Below are 18903 nucleotides of genomic sequence, written 5' to 3'. Positions count from 1 at the left end.
TCTTACTACGGTTTGGTAGATTCGGGACAGTTTCTTGTCGGGTAGCTCCCCCATAAAAACTTTGGCCTTTAACGGGCTAAATTATGGGAGGTCATCCAACCCCGCTATATATGGCGTCGGAGCATGACGGAATTGAAGATATTTATAGAACTGAGTTCTCAGCATCTCTAATTCTACTCGCAGATCGTCAAAGGACTTAAGCACGCCCCCGACATAATGTGTCCTAAGGTAGAGATGCCGATCGCGTCCCATCCCCGGAAGCCCATCAGTGTGTCCAACTGAGGTAGTCGGCCATTGTGCCACAGTGGGGTCTCCTGGGTTAGCATGTTCCACCAACCCATCCTACGTAGTGCCTGCTTCCAAACCTGAAAAACCACCTGTGTGATGGATGGTAGAGATTTCCTGAGAGGCGCCGAGTAAAGTATTGTGTGGACGGACGCTGTGCCCATCAAAGCCCTCTCCACTGGGTAGGCGGGGTCATTTCTGTCTGCATACCACCAGTCGTTCAGAACCAATAGGTGGGATGCCTGGTAATACGATAGGACGCCTGGTAATACGATAGGACATCTGAGGTGGCCAGGCCCCCAGTGTAGGTTGACCGGAAGCAGGTCCTCAGGGCAGCCCGTGCCGTGGCCCCCTCACACAGGAACCGGCTGAGCGCCGAGTTAAGGCGCCTGAACCATTAAAACACATTTCTATTAAAAAATAAAAAACATTAACATACAATGAAAAAAACAAAGGTTAAGGATCATTTATAGTAAGAATTGCCTTGCGTATTCTTTCTATACCAAACCAACTTGATATTTACAAACATAAAAAATGATAATTATAACTTCAATTTATAATTTACCCACCACCTTCAAATTACTATAGGTTGTGCACCTCCAAACAGTCTGGTCACCTCACTCTTCATACTACATTACCTATTACTCATGCCTTTTTCGTGCAACGGTCATACCCTTGCATCCTACCGCCTGTGAAATCATAGCATTGATAACATTTATAACTCTCAAATTACATTATTTGTCACAACACTGTGCATGATAGTGGTGAGCTATAGTTATTGTTGTCTGGCTATCAAGCTGAAAAGAGTGTGTTACGAGGACTGCTACTTACAAGAATTTGAAGGTGGTGGATACATTGTAAATGAAAGTTCTAACTATAACTTTTAATTTTTATAGTTTGTGTAGTCTAAACTTGGTTTGTATAGGGGAAAAACTTTTTCCTGACTATAACTAAGCTTTAACCTTCGTGTTTTTTCTTTGATATATATTGCTTTATAATGTTCAAACCCTGGGTGGTGATGGAATAGTTTTCTACGCTGGTGATCAGCCACTGCAGGCCATGAGCGTTCCGGGAGGGGGTCTTAATGACACTTTGCAAATACTGTATAAGGGCACCTTTTTATAGCTGAAGAATCTATGTAGATGCTCTTACAGCATCCAGCCCCTTATCAATAACCAACTGGCCTGCCTAGTCTCCTTCTGGCTATACAGTTAAAGGCTAAAGGACACACAACTCTGTGATCTCTGCATAAGAAAATGTTACAAGTAAGTATCTTGTCTATTTTTAGCGTATAAAAAAAAAAGTATAATGTGGTCAGTGCAAGGTTATATGTTGCTTAGTCATTCCTTAGGCATTATCTACCAGAATATTTCTCCCTACAAGGAATACATTTCTGGTTTAATTGTGATTGTCTCAACTCATCCAAAGTAATATTATTAAATCTCCTGTGCACCGGGTGACAATGCCCGTTCCATCCATTCACTATTATATGGTGGTTTGCTAATCTAACACGTGTTGTTGTACCCTAGAGAAGCCACCACTGATTAAACCCATCCTCCGGCAGAAAAGAATCACCAGTACTAAACAACTTTGCCATTTTTATTTGTAGGTTTGCTGGCATGGGTAATCTCATTAAGGTCCTAACCAGAGACATAGACCACAATGCAGCACATTTTTTCTTGGATTTTGAAAGTAAGTCTATTCAGACCTTCACAGCAAGTCCACTTCAAACCGTGACTGTGAGCTATCTCTGCAGCAGTTAAGGCAAATGGACAAATCTATTTAGAACCCACTGTTGGACATGGGTGCCATAATTATTATTTTATATTATTTTAAACGGTGGATAACACATTCGTTTAACAATTGTATTTTCTTTTTAAAGTCTGGAAGGTCATTGGTTGCTCAATCATATGGATACTTATTAATGTAGGAAAAAGGTGGCATTTTTGGGCATTAAAGCTCTGTCACTAAAGATTTCAGTGTGGAGGATTTGTTTGGATCTCCAGAGCTGATTGGATGACCATGAAAGAAAACGCTAGTTACACCATTTACAGTGTAATGATGTTTTCTTTTAAATGGTTGCAGGTAAGGCTTTTGATAAATTTTGAGGAAAGATTAGATTCATTGAAGAGATAAATTTGTGCAATTGAATGGTTTGCTTTAATAACCCTAATCCCATTGTTGTAATGGAGGTGGATTTATTTTATGTTAACCCTTCCAACAAATGCTCTCCACTGAAGCTTGAGTGCCGGGCTGCAACTAATTTATCTAAATAATCCATCTGTGTTGCGCGTCGTGTATCACAGAAGGATTAGGATTTTGGGCCTTCTTTAAACAATTTTGCATAGCATGACCAGGTTCAGTGTTGGTTTTTGACAGTGATATAGATCAATCAGACTGTCACAGATAATAAGCTTACCTTTCTCTCCACAAACCACACGTTGTGCTACTGCTTTTGGGCTGCTCTTACTCACAAAGGGAAATGTTCTTTCTTTTTCTTGTCTTAACAGGTACCTTAACATGGGGAACCTTCTAAAAGTTTTGACTTGCACAGACCTTGAACAGGGGCCAAATTTTTTCCTTGATTTTGAAAGTGAGATGATTTTCCTATATCTTCTTGTCTGCAGTAGACTGCAATTTTGTCTTGTTCTTAACGTGCTTGCACATTGCCATCTATTTACTGACTTTTATATTCGGAAATGTGATTAGTTCCATGGAATACCTACTACGAAGTAATAAAGAACTCTGTACAGTATACCTTGACATATCTGCAGTGTACCTGGATAGATGTGAAATGATACATTTGTGTTTTACATTACATTTGTGGGTTGAGGCTACTTATTATCAGAAAATCAAGCTAGAGTTGTTGATATAGCAGAGGCACTGTTGACCGCTACAAATACCCTCTTCCTTTTGTGACATCCACAAGTTCTGATAACACATCACTGTGTACATGTATAATCAACACTTGTGTACAAATACCATTTCAGGCTTCTCCGTGGTCCTTTTGGAGGGAGTCACAATGACCTACAGATGACATTCCTTTGTTTTGACTTGAGTGTATGTTCCGAGCGTAGAGGTGTTGCCAAAACTGATTTACATCCCCCAAATACATGTACTGACAGATGGAAGCCACACCTGCTGATCATGATCATTTATTGGTAACCACTCTGAGGAAGGCTAAAGTTTTTTCTTTTGGCAAGAGTACATGCAAAATGATTTCTTTCCCTCCTAGAAGTACAGCTACAAAATGAAAAATATATTTTTCAATGTATATGTTTGTACTATGAACAGTCCTAAATAAATTACATTTCAGATCTTATTGTAAATATATCTGGTACTTTTACCTTTTATCAGATATCATTAAAGACTACCCAACCCCACAAAATGGTGGATAAATAATTCTGTTTCTCGGTTAGGTTTACCTTTTGAACCTTGTAGGCAGTGCGTACACAGGAGCAGGAATAGGCTGACTATGCAAAGTAGTACAAATTAGCTGTGTGTTTTACATTCATTGAACTCCTTGATCAGATATATATATTACTTAGCGGAGCAAGCTGTGCTTGACCTCTTCCTTAGATAATGCAGGTAATAGATGACAGCTCATCCATGCGATTAGCTATGCAGTGTTCAAATACACTTTTGTGGGATATATGTAAACTTAAGGAGTCCACACATACAAAATACCAAGATCATTCACAGTGTATTGTTAAGTTATAGAGATGAATCCAGTCAATGTTCCTATCTTACCAGCCTTAGAGGAAAGGTCTTGAATGGTCTCTGATATAAAAGAAAAAAGTCTGAGCGACTGCTCTGACCAAAATGAGGTGAATTACTGGTCATCATGCAGGAAACTGTTTGCATCTGGATTTCCAGCACTGACTTACAAGTGAACTACAACAGGGAGGCATAGTTGAGGCAGATATGTTGATGTCTACCATACAGAGCCTCTATACTATTCATGGAGACTATTCACAGAAAAGTAAAGCGAAGTGCCATGATGCAAACCTTTAACATTATTTGACATTGCACATGGTGATGAGCACAGTTTTCCTCAAACTGCTACTAAAGACAATACGCCAAGTCATTTCAAGATGGTGATGGTTGGGCAGTCTGTATAAATATGTGCCTTGCTGTAGATCGAAGTGCTAAATGTAAATTGATAAAGATCGGCTTCCCTTTTTCATGTCATATGAGATTTTGCATGGCACAATGTACAACAGGTAAGGGAACTTGATTGCTGTGAATGCTTAATTGCTGTGCATGCTTCTTTGCTGTACTTTGTCTTATCAAGTTTTTTATATGCTTTAAATCACCTACATTCTTTACTGTTTTGATTATCAAATGTTTCACTTTGTCAGTTGAAGTGTCTGAATACATATAAATCAGTGCATTTATAGGGGTTTGGGTGTGGGCAGGAATGTACAAATGCTGAAACGCACGCAGCATGTCACAAATCTGTTATTCTAGAGATTAGCATTTAAAAATATCCCCAGAAAATCCACCATCAGTACAAATCCTTAATGAACATTACTGACACAACTAACCTGTTGCAAATATTTCTCTATAGGACAAATATTGTTACTAGGTGCCTCACTATAACTAAAGTTAAACTTTGACCTAAGCCTCATCCTAACTCCAACTATAAATTGAGACCAAGCTCTACGCTTAACCTTAACCCAAACCGTAACAGTTTTTCTCATTCTAATTGTAGCCCTAAATTGAATTGTAGCCCTAAACCTAACCTGATCCTTGACCCAGTCTCAAGCCTGTACTAAAAATCTAATCAAAATGATTCTTTTTTTCGACAGAAATATCCCTTTGAATTCAGTGCTCAAAAATCATAAAAATCATGTTCTCACTTACCTGAACTTTCCTTTGAAATTACTTTTCTTTCTGGAGCGATTATATTTAACCCCTTCCTTGCTGATGACGAACCCCAGCCGTCATGCACTACGGTGCTCGTGTGCTGATGACGGCTGGGGTTCGTCACGGCCCGCCCCTGTTCGTGCTGTTTACAGCACACCAGGGGAATCGCGGCCGCATGGAAAGGGTTAATAGTTTTCTCTATCAATATTTTGTTGTAACATTGTCTTGCATGCCAGCCAACAGACCTTCCCATAAACTTGGTCTTTTGTCTGTCTATTCCAGCATGGAATAGATCCCTCACTCTTTCGACAAAGAATGCAGAGTCTGAACAGTAGACACATCATGTTTGGCTGAAGATACTGAGGGAATAGGCAAGGTGTCTACTGCTATCCTGCAGTGCCACCACCATATCTGGCCAGCGTTGACATGTTCAGCTAGCCTAATCTTCTTGCATTATCCTTTGAGGAGCACCTTAACCCAGCTTTTGCATCAGTTAATGTGCCCTTCCCTGGGCTACACTTCCTTTCGAGCACCTGTTTTGACTCTTTCCTCCATCTCTCCTAATTTGTATTACTTGTCTTGATCCTTCTTTGCTTCTGGCCACACCTTCAACTTTCAGTATGACCATTTAATTTCAGTAATTTCTACATCTCCTAATCTTTCTTCTGTAACAGTGTCATTATTTATCTAGGCATTTTTTTGCAATTGGCCAAGTCACCTTGAAGTCCAGAGACTACCTTTTTTTCACTGACGTTCTGAAAGCCCCATTATTTTCGTAGTTCTTTTGGAGAGAGATTTTTTAGTGTTCGCAAATCAGATTGCACTGAGCCCAAATGTGATCAGAGCTCCATCCATTGCTGATTAGTGGCAGTTTTGTGAAGTAGTGCCTTTTGTGTGTCAGATGCTTCTTCATCTTTTTAACTGTTGGCTGTAATCATTGTGCATGGCCTGATTTTGGGGAACGGTCGCTTACACGTTTTCTTTCTGTGAATTTGTCCCATGGTGATGATTCTGTATATGGCAGTCTATCGCAGCTTTCAGAATTCTTATTTGCTAACTGGGAATTGTTGCTATTTCCTGCGCTTTGGTGCTAAATGAACTTGACATTTTAAATTGAAAAGCCAGCATCTCTGTTTCAATTGCATAATCATTTTACAAACAATGAAAAGGATTTTTGGTCTTTTTGAGAAAATAGTTTAGAAAATCCCTGGTGTGTTCAGAGTAAATGCCTTGTGGAAGAGAAATTAATAAAATAATGCTTTGCAAGTGCATTGTTCATCTACTCTAGAATTTGTATTAATTTCTGAATGTGTATCTGATGTTTTGTATAGAGTTGATGTATGTTGCAAAAAGAAAAAACTCAACTTCCATTTGCAAGAAAATAAAATGCACTTTTTTTCTTGGCAAATCAGGCTTTGACACATAGAAGTACACAATAGTGTCATCGGAGACCTAAATAATTATTTTTGATCATCTGTTTACGTGATTTGCAAGTGTTTCAGAATAGGAGCCTCCTGATCAATAATATTATTGAAAAGATGTTGGTTTTGTAATTCGAATGTGGTTTGAACCCCTAGGACTTTCCCATAAATGACCCTTGGCACTGCTAAATGCAAGTTATAATTGGTCCCTTACAGTATGGTTTATCTGTCTGAGGATGTCCAATTATTCAAAGGTAGTTAAACATTGAGTAATTGAGGTGTGAGTAAGACCTACAGCTGTACTCTGCACTCCTTTTTCTACCCTAAACTAGACTTTTATGTTGCTTTGATCACTGAATAAGACCTTACCAACTTTCAGTTTATGCCAGAACTGCTTATACCCGTAGACTGAAGGACCACACGTTTCTGATGAATACTGCTACTGGCAGATTCTTCACCTCTCGAATCCTGCCAGGGGCCGGAGTGCATCTTGAATCTGTTACACCTCTCCAGTGCCAGTAGGTCACACAACAGCAAAAGGAACAAATGATGGACGGAATGCTGAACAATGCAAACATTCACCCCCAGTCACAGTGATCTGGGTTTAATCCCCTTGTTCTTTTGCTCACCACGCCATCCCAGTTTGGACCCAGCTACATGCAAATCAGTTGTGTCCCTTCCCCTTATGGGAACAGTACAACCCAAACTGCCTAGCCAGGTCCTCCCTGGACTGGAAACAAGCATCCTAGGACCGATTTCTGGGTGTCACCCCTTATCAGCAAGGCAAGCTTGTTTCCAGTAGCGTATTGAGCACAGGACCCACGTCTGGGCATTCCCTTCCCACTTATGACAACAAAACCCAAATAAACAATGATCGACAGAATGCTGAACAATTCAAGCATTCTCCATAAGGCACGGAGATCTGGATTTAATCCATTGTTCTTTGGCTCACAACGCCACCCCAGTTTGGACCCAGCTGTATGCAAAACATTTTTGACACTGCTCCTTATGGGAATAGTCCAGCCCGAACTGCCAAGCCAGGTCCTCCCTTGACCAGAAATAAGCATCCTGGCACCGGTTTCTGGGTATCACCCCTCATCAGCCAGGCTATCTTAATTCCAGGGGCGCAGTGAGCACGAAACCCACGTCTGGGCATACTCATAGGGCGACAAAAGCAAATGGAACGAATGATGGCCGGAATGCTGAACAATGCAAACATTCACCGTGTGTGAAGTTTATTGAACCTTTACTGGGTGGACAAAAACATTTAAGCACTCTAGTTTCCTTATCATATTAACTGGTGGCTGCAGAAAAGTATCCTACAGGACTAGCAGCCTCACTGACCCTTAGTCCTGTTCAGACCTGGGTGGGCCCAGATGAGCGTGCCTTGGGTGTGACTGTGGTACAAAAGGGGGTGGTGATGGACGGAGAATCTGAACCAATCAAACACTCGCACCCAGTCAACCGATCTGGGTTTAATCCATCACCTTTCTTTAGCCCACTCTGCCACCCCAGTTCAGACATGGCCATATGCAAATCAGTCTGACCCTGTGCCTCATGGGAACAGTCCAGCCCGAACTGCCAAGCCATGCCTTTCCTGGACCGGGAACAAGCTTCCGAGGACCGGTTTCTGGCACTTTAGCCGTGTCCAGCCCGGCTTGCTTGAATCCAGTGGCAAAGTGAGCAAGGGACTCTCGTCTGCGCATACCCTGCCAACTTATGGCGAACAAAGCAGTACAAAAGGGGGTGGTGATGGACGGAGCATCTGAACCAATCGAACACTCACACCCAGTCAACAGATCTGGGTTTATTCCATCACCGTTCTTTAGCCCACTCTGCTGATACCAGTCCTAGGATGCTTGGTTCCGGTCCCAGAAAGACATGGCTCTGCAGTTCGGGCTGGACTGTTCCCATGAGGCATAGGGTCAAAGCTGATTTGCATATGGCCATGTCTGGACTGGGGTGGTGTGGAGTGCAAAACAACGATGGATTTAGACCCAGATCTCTGTACTGGGGTGAATGTATGACATTGTTCTGCATTCTGTCCATCAACTGTTATTTTTGCATTTGTCACCCGAGTGGGGTGGGTATGCTCAGTCGTGAGTCCCATGCTCTCCACACCACTGGAGTCAAGCTATCCTGGCTGAAGACGGCTGATAGCCAGAAACCGGTCCTAGGATGCTTGATTCCGGTCCAGGAAAGACATGGCTTGGCAGTTCGGGCTGGACTGTTCCCATGAGGCACAGGGTCAAGGCTGATTTGCATATGGCCATGTCTGAACTGGGGTGGTGTGGAGTGCAAAAAAACGATGGATTTAGACCCAGATCTTTGTAGTGGGGTGAAGGTATGACATTGTTCTGCATTCTGTCAATCAACTGTTATTTTTGCAGTGGGTGTGACTGTGGCACATGCAATTGTTCAGTGTACTGACATGCCATTTACCACCCTGAATAGCCCTAATTGCGTGTTGATGAAGTTGGCATTGTTGAGCGAGAGGCGCATGTTCAGATGAACATCCCTCTGCTCAACTGGGGAAGAATCCTGCCTTACACCTGAAAGAACAGGATAGGAAAAAAGGGAAAAAAACCTGCCAAATTAAGCTAATTAACTGAAATAAAAAGTTCAGTCTCGAACATACACCCCTTAACTTTAAAAAAAGGGAAATTTTTAAAATGTGCATGCTTTACTAATGTACAAGCTGGAAGCAAGATTCTTTCCGCCAGGTACAAGGATATCGGAAGACTGTGGTAAATAAATGAACCAATCATAGGTTAAAGAAATAAATGGCTTCTTCTGTGGCTTCACATAGAGAATTAATAGGTGTCTATCAAGCAGCAGGAGCCAGTAACGTCATGGAGGTACTTAAGGCGCCACTTAGGTGCCCAAAAGTCAGTCCCTTTTTTCCCCCAAGCCCTGGGATGTGATTCCAGAATTGCTTACCTGTGAACTTTGCAGTTAAAAGCTTTAATAATGCAGAATTTTGGTTACAGTCTAACCTCTATAGCTTACAGGCATAAAACATTGACACTCTTGCGGCAAACAAATGTTGATATAGAACCCCCACGATGTCTGCCGGCTGTGTCTCAGACTGTGGTATGATTCCATATATTGTGAGAAGTGTGAGCTCATGCATGCTAAGACCATAAAGGAGAGCGGATGCTAAAAAGCTTCATGATCCAGGATCGGCATCTGGTAAGCAGCGCTGCTTTGCTATCTTGTGCCATTACATATTCTACTGTAGTTTGCCTTTAATCAATAAATCCCCCAAGAGTGCGCCCTCCACTAGCAGGCCTCTAGGAGACCACACAACTGGCGCTTGAGAGATTCTTTAGTATGTCGATGTTTGTGTTCCAGGGATAGATCGTTCAGCTACTGGTTCTGCATCTCGACCATGGCTTTTGAGTCTGCTTCAGTTGAAATTTTTAAGTGTGAAACCGGCTTTACAGATCGAGCTAAATGATGTGCTTTTGGTTTTTCCAGCCCCTGGCGTGGATGCAATAAACCCAGTGGACTTCACGCAGGCGTTCCTAGCCGCCTCTTGCAAAAGTTCTTCCTAGCTACCTCTGGTGTGTCTTACTTATCAGCCATCCACCCCTCATTCTTCACCACAGACATTGTCAGCTGTTCTGCCTTTAAAGCTGGAATTGACTCTGCCTTTGGCACCATCTGCACAGCATTAGGTTACCTTTTATTATTGGAGGGATTTTCAGAAAGCTGAGTATTTTCCTGTCTAATCAAAAATCACAGCATTTATTGGGAGATATAGCATACAGGACCATGCCTTGTGATGAGTACTTTAACTGTATGGGAAAATGTTATAGATTCAACATGGATCCAATTTGGATACCCTCTATGATTTATCATGATAACAACAAGGTTGGACACCTTCGTCCTCCTGTGAGAACAGGGGCTAGGGACTACTTTTGCCTTCAAAATGCTTTTGGATTGGGCACGTTGCCTGATGTTGACCTAGATGGTCATTGGGTCTGCTTCAGAGGATATAGCTTCAGTTACAGCCTTCTGCATTAGGTGACAAAGGGCCTCAAATTGCACTTTGCCTGTAGAAGAAGCCATGTGGAATCTTCTCATCAAGATTCTGCTGTCTGTCATTGACCCTTTCCTGCTGTTTGAAGATGTCTTGAAGGACCACTTGGAAGAAGCTGGCTTCCGCTCCACTGTGCTTGACGGACAGGATGGCAAAACACATACTCTGCTCTGGTTGCGACACTGTCGACTCAATATATGGTTTCCTCAGTTGCTATCTGCCACAATGCCTTTATGCGCTCCATGTGAGTTTTCAAAGATAACCAACATCTTTAACTGATATGCACTTCTTTGCTCTCTGCTCTTTGGCAATGAGAACATTTCAGCTCTGAAGACCTTTAAACAAGGATGGGTCTCAGCTTCGTTTTTGTGTTTCACACTCTCCAAGGGAGCTGCCACTTCTAATCGCGGTCTTATGCTTTTGTTATATATTGGTTCCGTTGTGTATTTTTTTTTTGTTAGCCTCTGCATGTGTATCAGCACAGCGCCCGCTTCATGTTTTACGTCGGCATTTGCATCGCTCGTTTATTGTTCTACTTTGGAGGGCGGTGTGCCTTTTAACAATGTACACACTTTCATTTTCACCATTGCGTCTGGTTTCCTGCTCGTCCGGTGCAGTCTCTCCCTTCATTACTAAATCCTTACAAGGTCCCAAAGGAAAGACCTATTGCATTGTAAAGGCTTATTAGGGAAGGGCAACAGTTCAAGAAAAGCAATGTCATGTTGTTAGTTCAGCTTTTATACCCGTCACTCTTTGCAGCTTCCGTACTATTTCCTCCTAAAACGGTCCAATAACCTGGCATGTTCACGGGCCGTGCAAAGGCAGCTGGGGACGCCTGCATCTTTGCGAGTTGGGTTCACCCTATGCAACTACTGCGGTGTCGGGTACGCTCTATGTAAGTAATAAAATGGTGTCAATTTAAACATGGCTTTGCTGGCCACCTCCTACACTTGCTCCCCGTTACGCCTCCACTCTCCACCTGAGAGAGCTCTCTAAGCTCCAGTCCAATTTATCATGCGTGGATGTGAAATCCGTCTACCTATCACTTTCTAGAACAGCTTATAGTCTGGAGAGTATAGCCTTGGTGGATCCGGGGTCCAACATCACCCTCAGAGTGTTTAATTCACTAACCCAGGGAATGCTGTCTACAGCTCCCTGGTCGTGCGGGACACTGGCGTATTGCAAAAAGTGTCCAGGAACTATTCCGTAATGTACTCCTGCTTCCTCCATTGTCATGAAGGTACCAAATGGGTAGCATCTTAGCATAGGGTACCCTCTTTAGTACTTGGGTGACTGCTCTTTCCCAGGTTTGCGCGACCTATCTGACTGTAAAAGAGGTAGCTGCTGGTGATCTGTGGCACTGCAGAGGTAACTCTGCAGCAGTCAATCTCTCCGGTAACAAGTATTCCCATTTGGAGTCTTCATGCTGCGTATTGAAGTAACCCTGCCAAGTAGTGTAACTTAAGGTTTGGGAGACCCAGTCTTCTTCAGCCATGTCTAGCTTTAGGTTCTCTAGCTAAACTCTGTTATTTTTCCCTGACCACACCTGTGAGACCAGTAATCTGTCAAGCCTCTTAAATAAGGAGTTTGGTAGGATGCAGAAGGAGTGCTACATAGCGTATAGGCATTGGGGTAGTAATACCATATTGTTTAGTGACACCCTACTCATAACCAACGGCGATGGCGTGTTCCAGAACTTTAGCCTGTGAGGCCTTCCAACACTCTACTCCTATTCATTTCATATTGTTGGTGTGAGTCCTGCATTATCTGCATTCCCATATTATGAAACTGTGGCATCCCACGGCAACCGACAGCAGGGAGACCAGCCTCCGAACTGTCTGCTAGGGACACTAGGGGGAAAAGTATGGTCTTGTCGCGGTTGATGTGAAGACCCGACACTCTCCCAAAGGTAGTCTTAAGCCGCAGGAGGTTGGGCACTGAGATTCCTGGATCCGACACATATATGAGGGTGTCACCCGAATACATTGACACAAAATGTCATGGCGCCCGCTCGCATACCCCAGTCACCCAGTTCTACCCTCAGGTGTATAGCTAATGGCTCCATGGCGAGCACAAAAAGGAGCAGGAACATTGGGCATCCCTGCCAGTTCCTCTCTCAATATTGAAGGCATCGTACACAGTCTGTCGGGTGCACACCCTCGCTCTAGGCTTTTGATACAGAAGGCAGACATGTCAAAAAGCCTAGAACCATACCCATCTGCCTCAACATCTCCCACAGATATTCCCAGGAAATGGTATCAAATGCCTTTACAATATCTAAGGCAACTAGTGCTGCCTCCACCGCTTTGTCTTGGGTCGAATGCATCACATGTGAGAGCCTTCTCAGATTCATGTAGGTGCCTCTTCTTGGCATAAAGCTGCACTGATCCCTGTGTACCAGGTGTGTAACCACACAGCTCAAACTCAGTGCCAGTACTTTCGTGAGAAGCTTGACATCCACATTAAGCACGAACAGTGGCTGGTATGAACTGGGATCCGTGGGGTCCTTGTCATGTTTTAAGAGTATAATTATCGAGAACTTCCGCATGTGGGTTGGTAAGGCCTCGTAGGTTTGAGCCTCACAAAGTGTCTCTACCAGGGCAGAAAGTAGGACAGCAGAGTATGCTTGGAAATACTCAACTGGGAGACCATCGGGTCCCGGGCATTTACCGTGGGCCTTGTCCCGAAAAGCCTGTACATTTAATGTTGATGCTTTCGCCTTTTTTTCGGCTGATTTACTATAACATGAAATAACATACAATTGAATGTTTACTAATATATTTTCCTGCTGTTTAGATGCCAGACCAACAGAATTTGAAAAGGAGATCTACAATCAGGTGAATGTAGTGTTAAAAGATGCAGAGGGAATATTGGACGATTTACAGTCATACAGAGGTGCAGGCCATGAAATTCGACAGGTAAAACTTTCAAAATGTCTACGATGACTTTTATTCTGGCAGAGATTGTTTTGCTGCCAGTTTATGCCATCCATAGGATTTTTACAGTGGTGGGTGATTAACATATTCATTCCATTGTAATGTTTAGTTTTCTCTTCCTTAACAGCCAAATATTAAGTGACCATATATGCGTGTTATGTAAATGGACTTTCCAATTAAGTATAATAGCTGCAGAAATCGCCATAAATGGCGGCCGACACAATGGAATGGCGACTGAGGCCATGATCCATAGAGATGGCCTTTAAAAGCTATGCAGAACTGTTAAGTCAAATAATGTGATGCAAGTGTTCATTGGGAGTGTATATGAATTTACTGCAGGTTGGTAAGAGATGTTTGTGTGGTGACGCTGGACGAGAGAGGTCTTTAGACTCTGGGCATAGGGGTGTGAGAGGTAGTTGTATGTAGTGCATATGATTATGCTTTTTTGCACACATCTACTCAAGTGGAGAGCTTCACAAAAACAAAAGCAGTGATCCTCAGTTCAGCAATTCCAAAACCACTAGGTAGAGATTAGAAAAGTGAAGGAGTCTATAAAGCTTTGCTCAGTGGAGGCAATATTTGCATCTCCTCCAGTAAATAGTAAGAGTCTGACTTGCTCCTGACAGCCACACTAATGTGCCACCAAGTCCCCCCCACACTGGTATCCACAACTAAATTGTTTGTTCGTCCTTGGTATATCGTTTTCTGCCAATAAGTGACTCTGACCAAGCAGGGAGAAAAGGAGGACAGGGCACCTTAGCGGTGAGGAATACCAGTGGTAGAATTTACAGAGTTGGGAACATTCTGCGCTAGGTGAATAAAAAGCATACCTGTTTTTTTTTTTTAAGATCTTTTTATTGCAAGTAAAGCAAACAAAAGAAGACTAACAGTAAGCATTACACAAGACACACTTCGACGAATTCTGAACCCCATCTTTCTTCAAAGCCCTCAAACCCCCCTGCCATCAAATCACAAGGCAGCATTTGAGTCTGGACGCTCCAGATCTACTGGATTAAAACCAGTATTTGCAATAGAGGCACATATACCTCCTCTGTAATCATTCCATTTCTCCCATATCTTTGGCCCAATTTTGGGGACAGCCTCTTCTTTCATACCCCACTCTCTCCACCAACATGCACCAGTCCATGTCCTCTTTCCACTCACTCTGTTGCGGAGCTGGTTCATACTTCTGTTTTTTTAATAAACAAATTAATAACGGTCTAGGCATTTTTCGTAATCTGGGCCTCTAGTTTTTCTATTACATTTGCAAAATGCCACCTCACAATGTGTAAGCTATAAATATTGTGGGAGATTAGCCTCAAAGGTTGTTCTGTGTCTTGCAGTAACAAGCGGTGGTAGCGCTTCTTGAAATTGGTCTCTAAGCCCTTGAAAAAGGGTGAAGGTGGAAATAAGACATTGTGATAAATTAATTTAGATATAAAGAGGATGCCCAATAAAAGGATCCAAATGTACAGACCGATCAGGCTCACATAATTAAACAAGCAGACAAGGCAGCAATCCTGGTTGTCGCAATCAATCAAGCAGGCGTTTGTTAAGCGCGACTACTCACCCATATGGGTCTCAAGGCGCTGGGGGCTGCAGGTTTCAGTCCATCAAGGAGCGGGTCCGCCGAAGAGCCTGGTTTTGAGGGTTCTTACGAAGATGGGAAGCGATGTTGTCTGGGACCACAGCGTGGGAGAGCTGGGCTGATAGTAGGGTCCTTTGGGGTGCGTGGAATTTGAGTTGGCTGTTCAGGTATGCTGGTCCGGTGTCATGGAGGGCTCTGTGTGCGTGGGGAAGCATCTTGAAAGTGACTCTTGCCTCGATGGGGAGCCAGTGGAGTATGCGCAGGTGCTGGGATATGTGGCAGTGTTTTGCCAGGTTGAGGACCAGTCTTGCCGCAGCGTTCTGGATGTTCTGTAGCTTGCGGTTGAGTTTTTTGTTTATTCCGGCGTAGAGTGCGTTGCCGTAGTTGAGTCTGCTGGTGACCTGGGCGTGAGTGACTGTCTTTCTGTGTTCAAGGGGGACCCATTTGAAGGTCTTACGTAGGAGGCGGCAGGTGAGGAAGCAGGAGACTGAGGCTGAGACTGAGTTGATCTGGCGGACAATTTTTAGCTCGGAGTCCAGGATGATTCCCAGGTTGTGTGCGTGGTCCGTGGGGGTGGGCAGGTTTCCGAGGGCGTGGGGACCACCCAAATCCCAAATCCAGGTGTCTGGGTGTGGGCCCATGATGAGTACTTCTGTGTCTTTGTTGGCTTTTAGTTGTAGGCAGCTGTTCTTCATCCATTTGGCGATGGCTTCCATGCCTTCTCGAAAGTTGTGTCTGGTGATGTTGGGTTCATTGGATAGGGAGACGATGAGTTGGATGTCTGCGTATGACACAATGTTGAGTGCGTAGGTTCTGACGATGGGGGCGAGCGGAGCCATGTAGACGTTGAAGAGGGTCGGGCTGAGGGAGGAGTCTTGGGGACTGCGCAGGTGGTTTGTGTAGGGTCAGAGAGGAGGGTGGGGTGGGGGACTCACCCGCTGCGTTCTGCCGGAGAGGAAGAAGCTGATCCAGTAGAGCGCCTTGTCCTTGATCCCTGCGTCGTGAAGTCTGCATATCCGGGTGCGGTGGGAGACTGGGTCAAATGCCGCTGAGTGGTCTAGGAGGATGAGGGCTACTGTTTCCCTTTGTCCAGTAGGGTGCGGATGTAGTCTGTTGCGGAAAGGAGGTGGTTTCCGTACTGTGGGTTTTCCTGAAGCCGGATTGGGAGGAGTCGAGGATGTTGTGCTCTTCGATGAAAGTGGCGAGTTGGCTGTTGATGGCTTTCTCTATGAACGGGAGCAGGGAGATGAGTCTGTAGTTTTTGAGGTCGGTGGGGTCCGCCGAGTGTTTCTTCAGGAGGGGGTTGATCTCTGCGTGTTTCCAGTCGTCTGGGAACGAGGCGGCCACCTGGGAGCGGTTGATGGTGTGGCGGAGCAGGGGTGCGATGGTGCCGGCAGCTCTGTTGAAGATGTGGTGGGGGCAGGGGTTTGTGGGGGCCCAGAGTGGATTGACTTGTCTTCAGTGCGTCTTTTGTGGTGAGGGCTGTCCAACTGTCTATCGTTGGCTTAGGGTGTCTGAGTGCTTGGTGTGGGTTCAGTGTGTGGGCTGTCTTCGTCAAAGTTGTTGTAGATGCTTTTGATTTTGTGGTGAAAGAAGGTGCAGAGTTTGTCGCAGAGGTCTTGTGAGTCAGGGATGTAGGTCGATTCGCTGGTGGGTTGGGCGAACTTCTTGATGATGTTGAAGAGTTCTTTGCTGTTGTGTGCGTGGATGGAGATTCTGTCTTCAATCGCTTTTTTCCCCGTTTTTCTGATGAGGTGGTGGTGGGCCTTGTTAGCGGCACTGAAGTTGTGGGATTTGGTGTTCCTCCAGGCCTTTTCGAGGCAGGTGTGTCTGGACTCTGAATGCTTGAGTCTGTTTCGATAATTGGTTAAGAATTTGAGGGTTATCTGACTATCTACATCGTAGAAACATGGCCACAGTTGGTGACCATCAATTTGTCAGTCTTGAAAGGTAAACATTATACTGCAATGCGGGGAATAGCTTTTCTGTTGCTATGTTTATAATTATATCCACTCATGGATTTATTTTCTGAAGTGTTTATAACAAACCTCTAGGGCACATGTAAGAGTAAACCTCTTAAGGTTTCTTTTTCAGTAAACAATGTGTATTTCACTAAACGTGCAGTTTGTTAAAGCAATATTCTCCAGGGCCTTCCCAATTGAAGGTGGATCAATCTTTTTAATACATACTGCCTACTAATAGGAACCAAAATATTACCATTTGCCACTAGAAAAGTTGTGACACTGTTTGATTTTAAGAGTTGTTTAGAGTATATTTGACCATTTTCTTTTAACTCTCCCCTCTATGACTACCTATGAAAGTCTTCACTAGATGAGGATATAGGATCAAGATCTAGAGTGAGTGTGGCAAAAAGGAGCATATCCAGCTGGATTTAAAGGCTAAACAAAGTTGCCTTCTTATTTAGTTCCACAACGATGAGACTCCTGGATGGGTTTTAAGAAGGTGTCATTTTTGAGTTAGTGGGTTTTCTTGGGAATTGGTTGGAAGCATGGATGAGCATTGGAGTGACAACTAGTGTTGAAGATGTTTAACAGAGATGCCATATCCTTTCCTAAGCTTCACCAGGATTTTCTGACAGCTTCTACATTCAGGTTTAAGGGGAATAGATTTTTCTCTCTTTGGCATCTAATTTCTGAGTTTAAGATTTGCTTTATACACTGTGCCCATACAATAAAGATGTTATCAAACCCTGAATAAATGGTCAAATGTTTTCGGAGTATGTCTTCAATCTGAGGACCGGTCGTAAGGAGTGGTCAATGCAAATAGCATTTTATTCAAACTTTCATGTCTCAACCTCCACAACAACCACTACATGATCACTGCCTGTACCGGTCTCTGGGCCCTCCATGCTGGGATGCCCATTAATAATCCTTTGCTTGCAGGTTTTGCAACAAAATTGTAAACTCTAGAACTAGTGTAGTCTTTTAGAGAACTGTTGCCAGAAGTGGTTTCCATGCAATACTTTTTAACAAAATGTGCAAACTATTGGTCCCAGATTTGAGGAACAGCAGACATGGTCGTCCTGAGATGATTTACAAATCAGGCTTGTGTTAATTTTTTTACCCACATGCCATAAAGGTTCAGCTAATCAAAGTGACCTTTACAGTAAGTGATTGCTCTTAGTAAATTGAGCGATCAAAGTAGACCCCGACATCAGCGACTCTGCATTTTGGTTGCAATATTTTTGACCCAGCCTGGAGTTCAGCTGCTTTTATCCTGGAATCTTCTAAGATCTAGAAGGGTTGCAGTTAGGCTTTTGTGAAGTAAAGATTCTAAAATGATTCTGTTTCATTCCGATTCATGTTTCATGAGCATCCAGACTTGAACATTTTTCTACATTAATGGGCATTGCGATTAGTGGCAGTGTCCAACCTTTCAAGGAGCCTGTCAAACTATCCCTGATTTGAACAGACAGGTTGATTAAAGAATTGTAAAGCACATGGTTACCAAATGTATCCTGGTGCTAGATTTTAAATGATTAGTGGCGGGGAGAACAGTTATGAGGGATATAGGTATGTTAGTAGTCTGTGGAATGATAGGTAAGGAGATGTATAAGGCGGAAGCATACAAGATCTTAGACATAGTCTTAAACGGAGTGGCCTACTACCTGAGCAGAGCATATCCACTGAATATTGGCAAGTGCCAAAGAGGCAGGTCAAAGAGTGTTTAGGTACATAATGACTGATCTTTCTTTGAAAGTCTGTAGGATCAAAGATATTTAAAGGCAAGTGAACCAAA

The 18903-nt window shown here is 43.5% G+C and overlaps 1 protein-coding gene across 5 annotated transcripts in view; it reads left to right on the top strand.

Annotated features, from left to right (window-relative positions):
- Nucleotides 1–18903, top strand: part of CYRIB (CYFIP related Rac1 interactor B) — a 259856-nt gene that overhangs the window by 39012 nt on the left and 201941 nt on the right. For 2 of the 5 annotated variants that reach the window (XM_086949382.1, XM_086949383.1), the window contains exons 3-5: nucleotides 1895–1977; nucleotides 2796–2878; nucleotides 13417–13538. In XM_086949382.1, the coding sequence (XP_086805508.1) occupies nucleotides 2806–2878; nucleotides 13417–13538 (195 nt within the window). In that variant the 5' untranslated portion in view covers nucleotides 1895–1977; nucleotides 2796–2805. The remainder of the gene's footprint in view (nucleotides 1–1894; nucleotides 1978–2795; nucleotides 2879–13416; nucleotides 13539–18903) is intronic. The other 3 variants (XM_086949380.1, XM_086949381.1, XM_086949384.1) reach the window with 2 other exon arrangements.

Source organism: Lissotriton vulgaris, unplaced genomic scaffold (genome assembly GCF_964263255.1).
Source record: "Lissotriton vulgaris unplaced genomic scaffold, aLisVul1.2 SCAFFOLD_721, whole genome shotgun sequence".
In the NCBI taxonomy this organism is placed as follows: Eukaryota; Metazoa; Chordata; class Amphibia; order Caudata; family Salamandridae; genus Lissotriton; species Lissotriton vulgaris.
The sequence above is the reverse complement of the archived record's forward strand: the minus strand, read 5'-3'. Positions and strand labels throughout refer to the sequence as shown.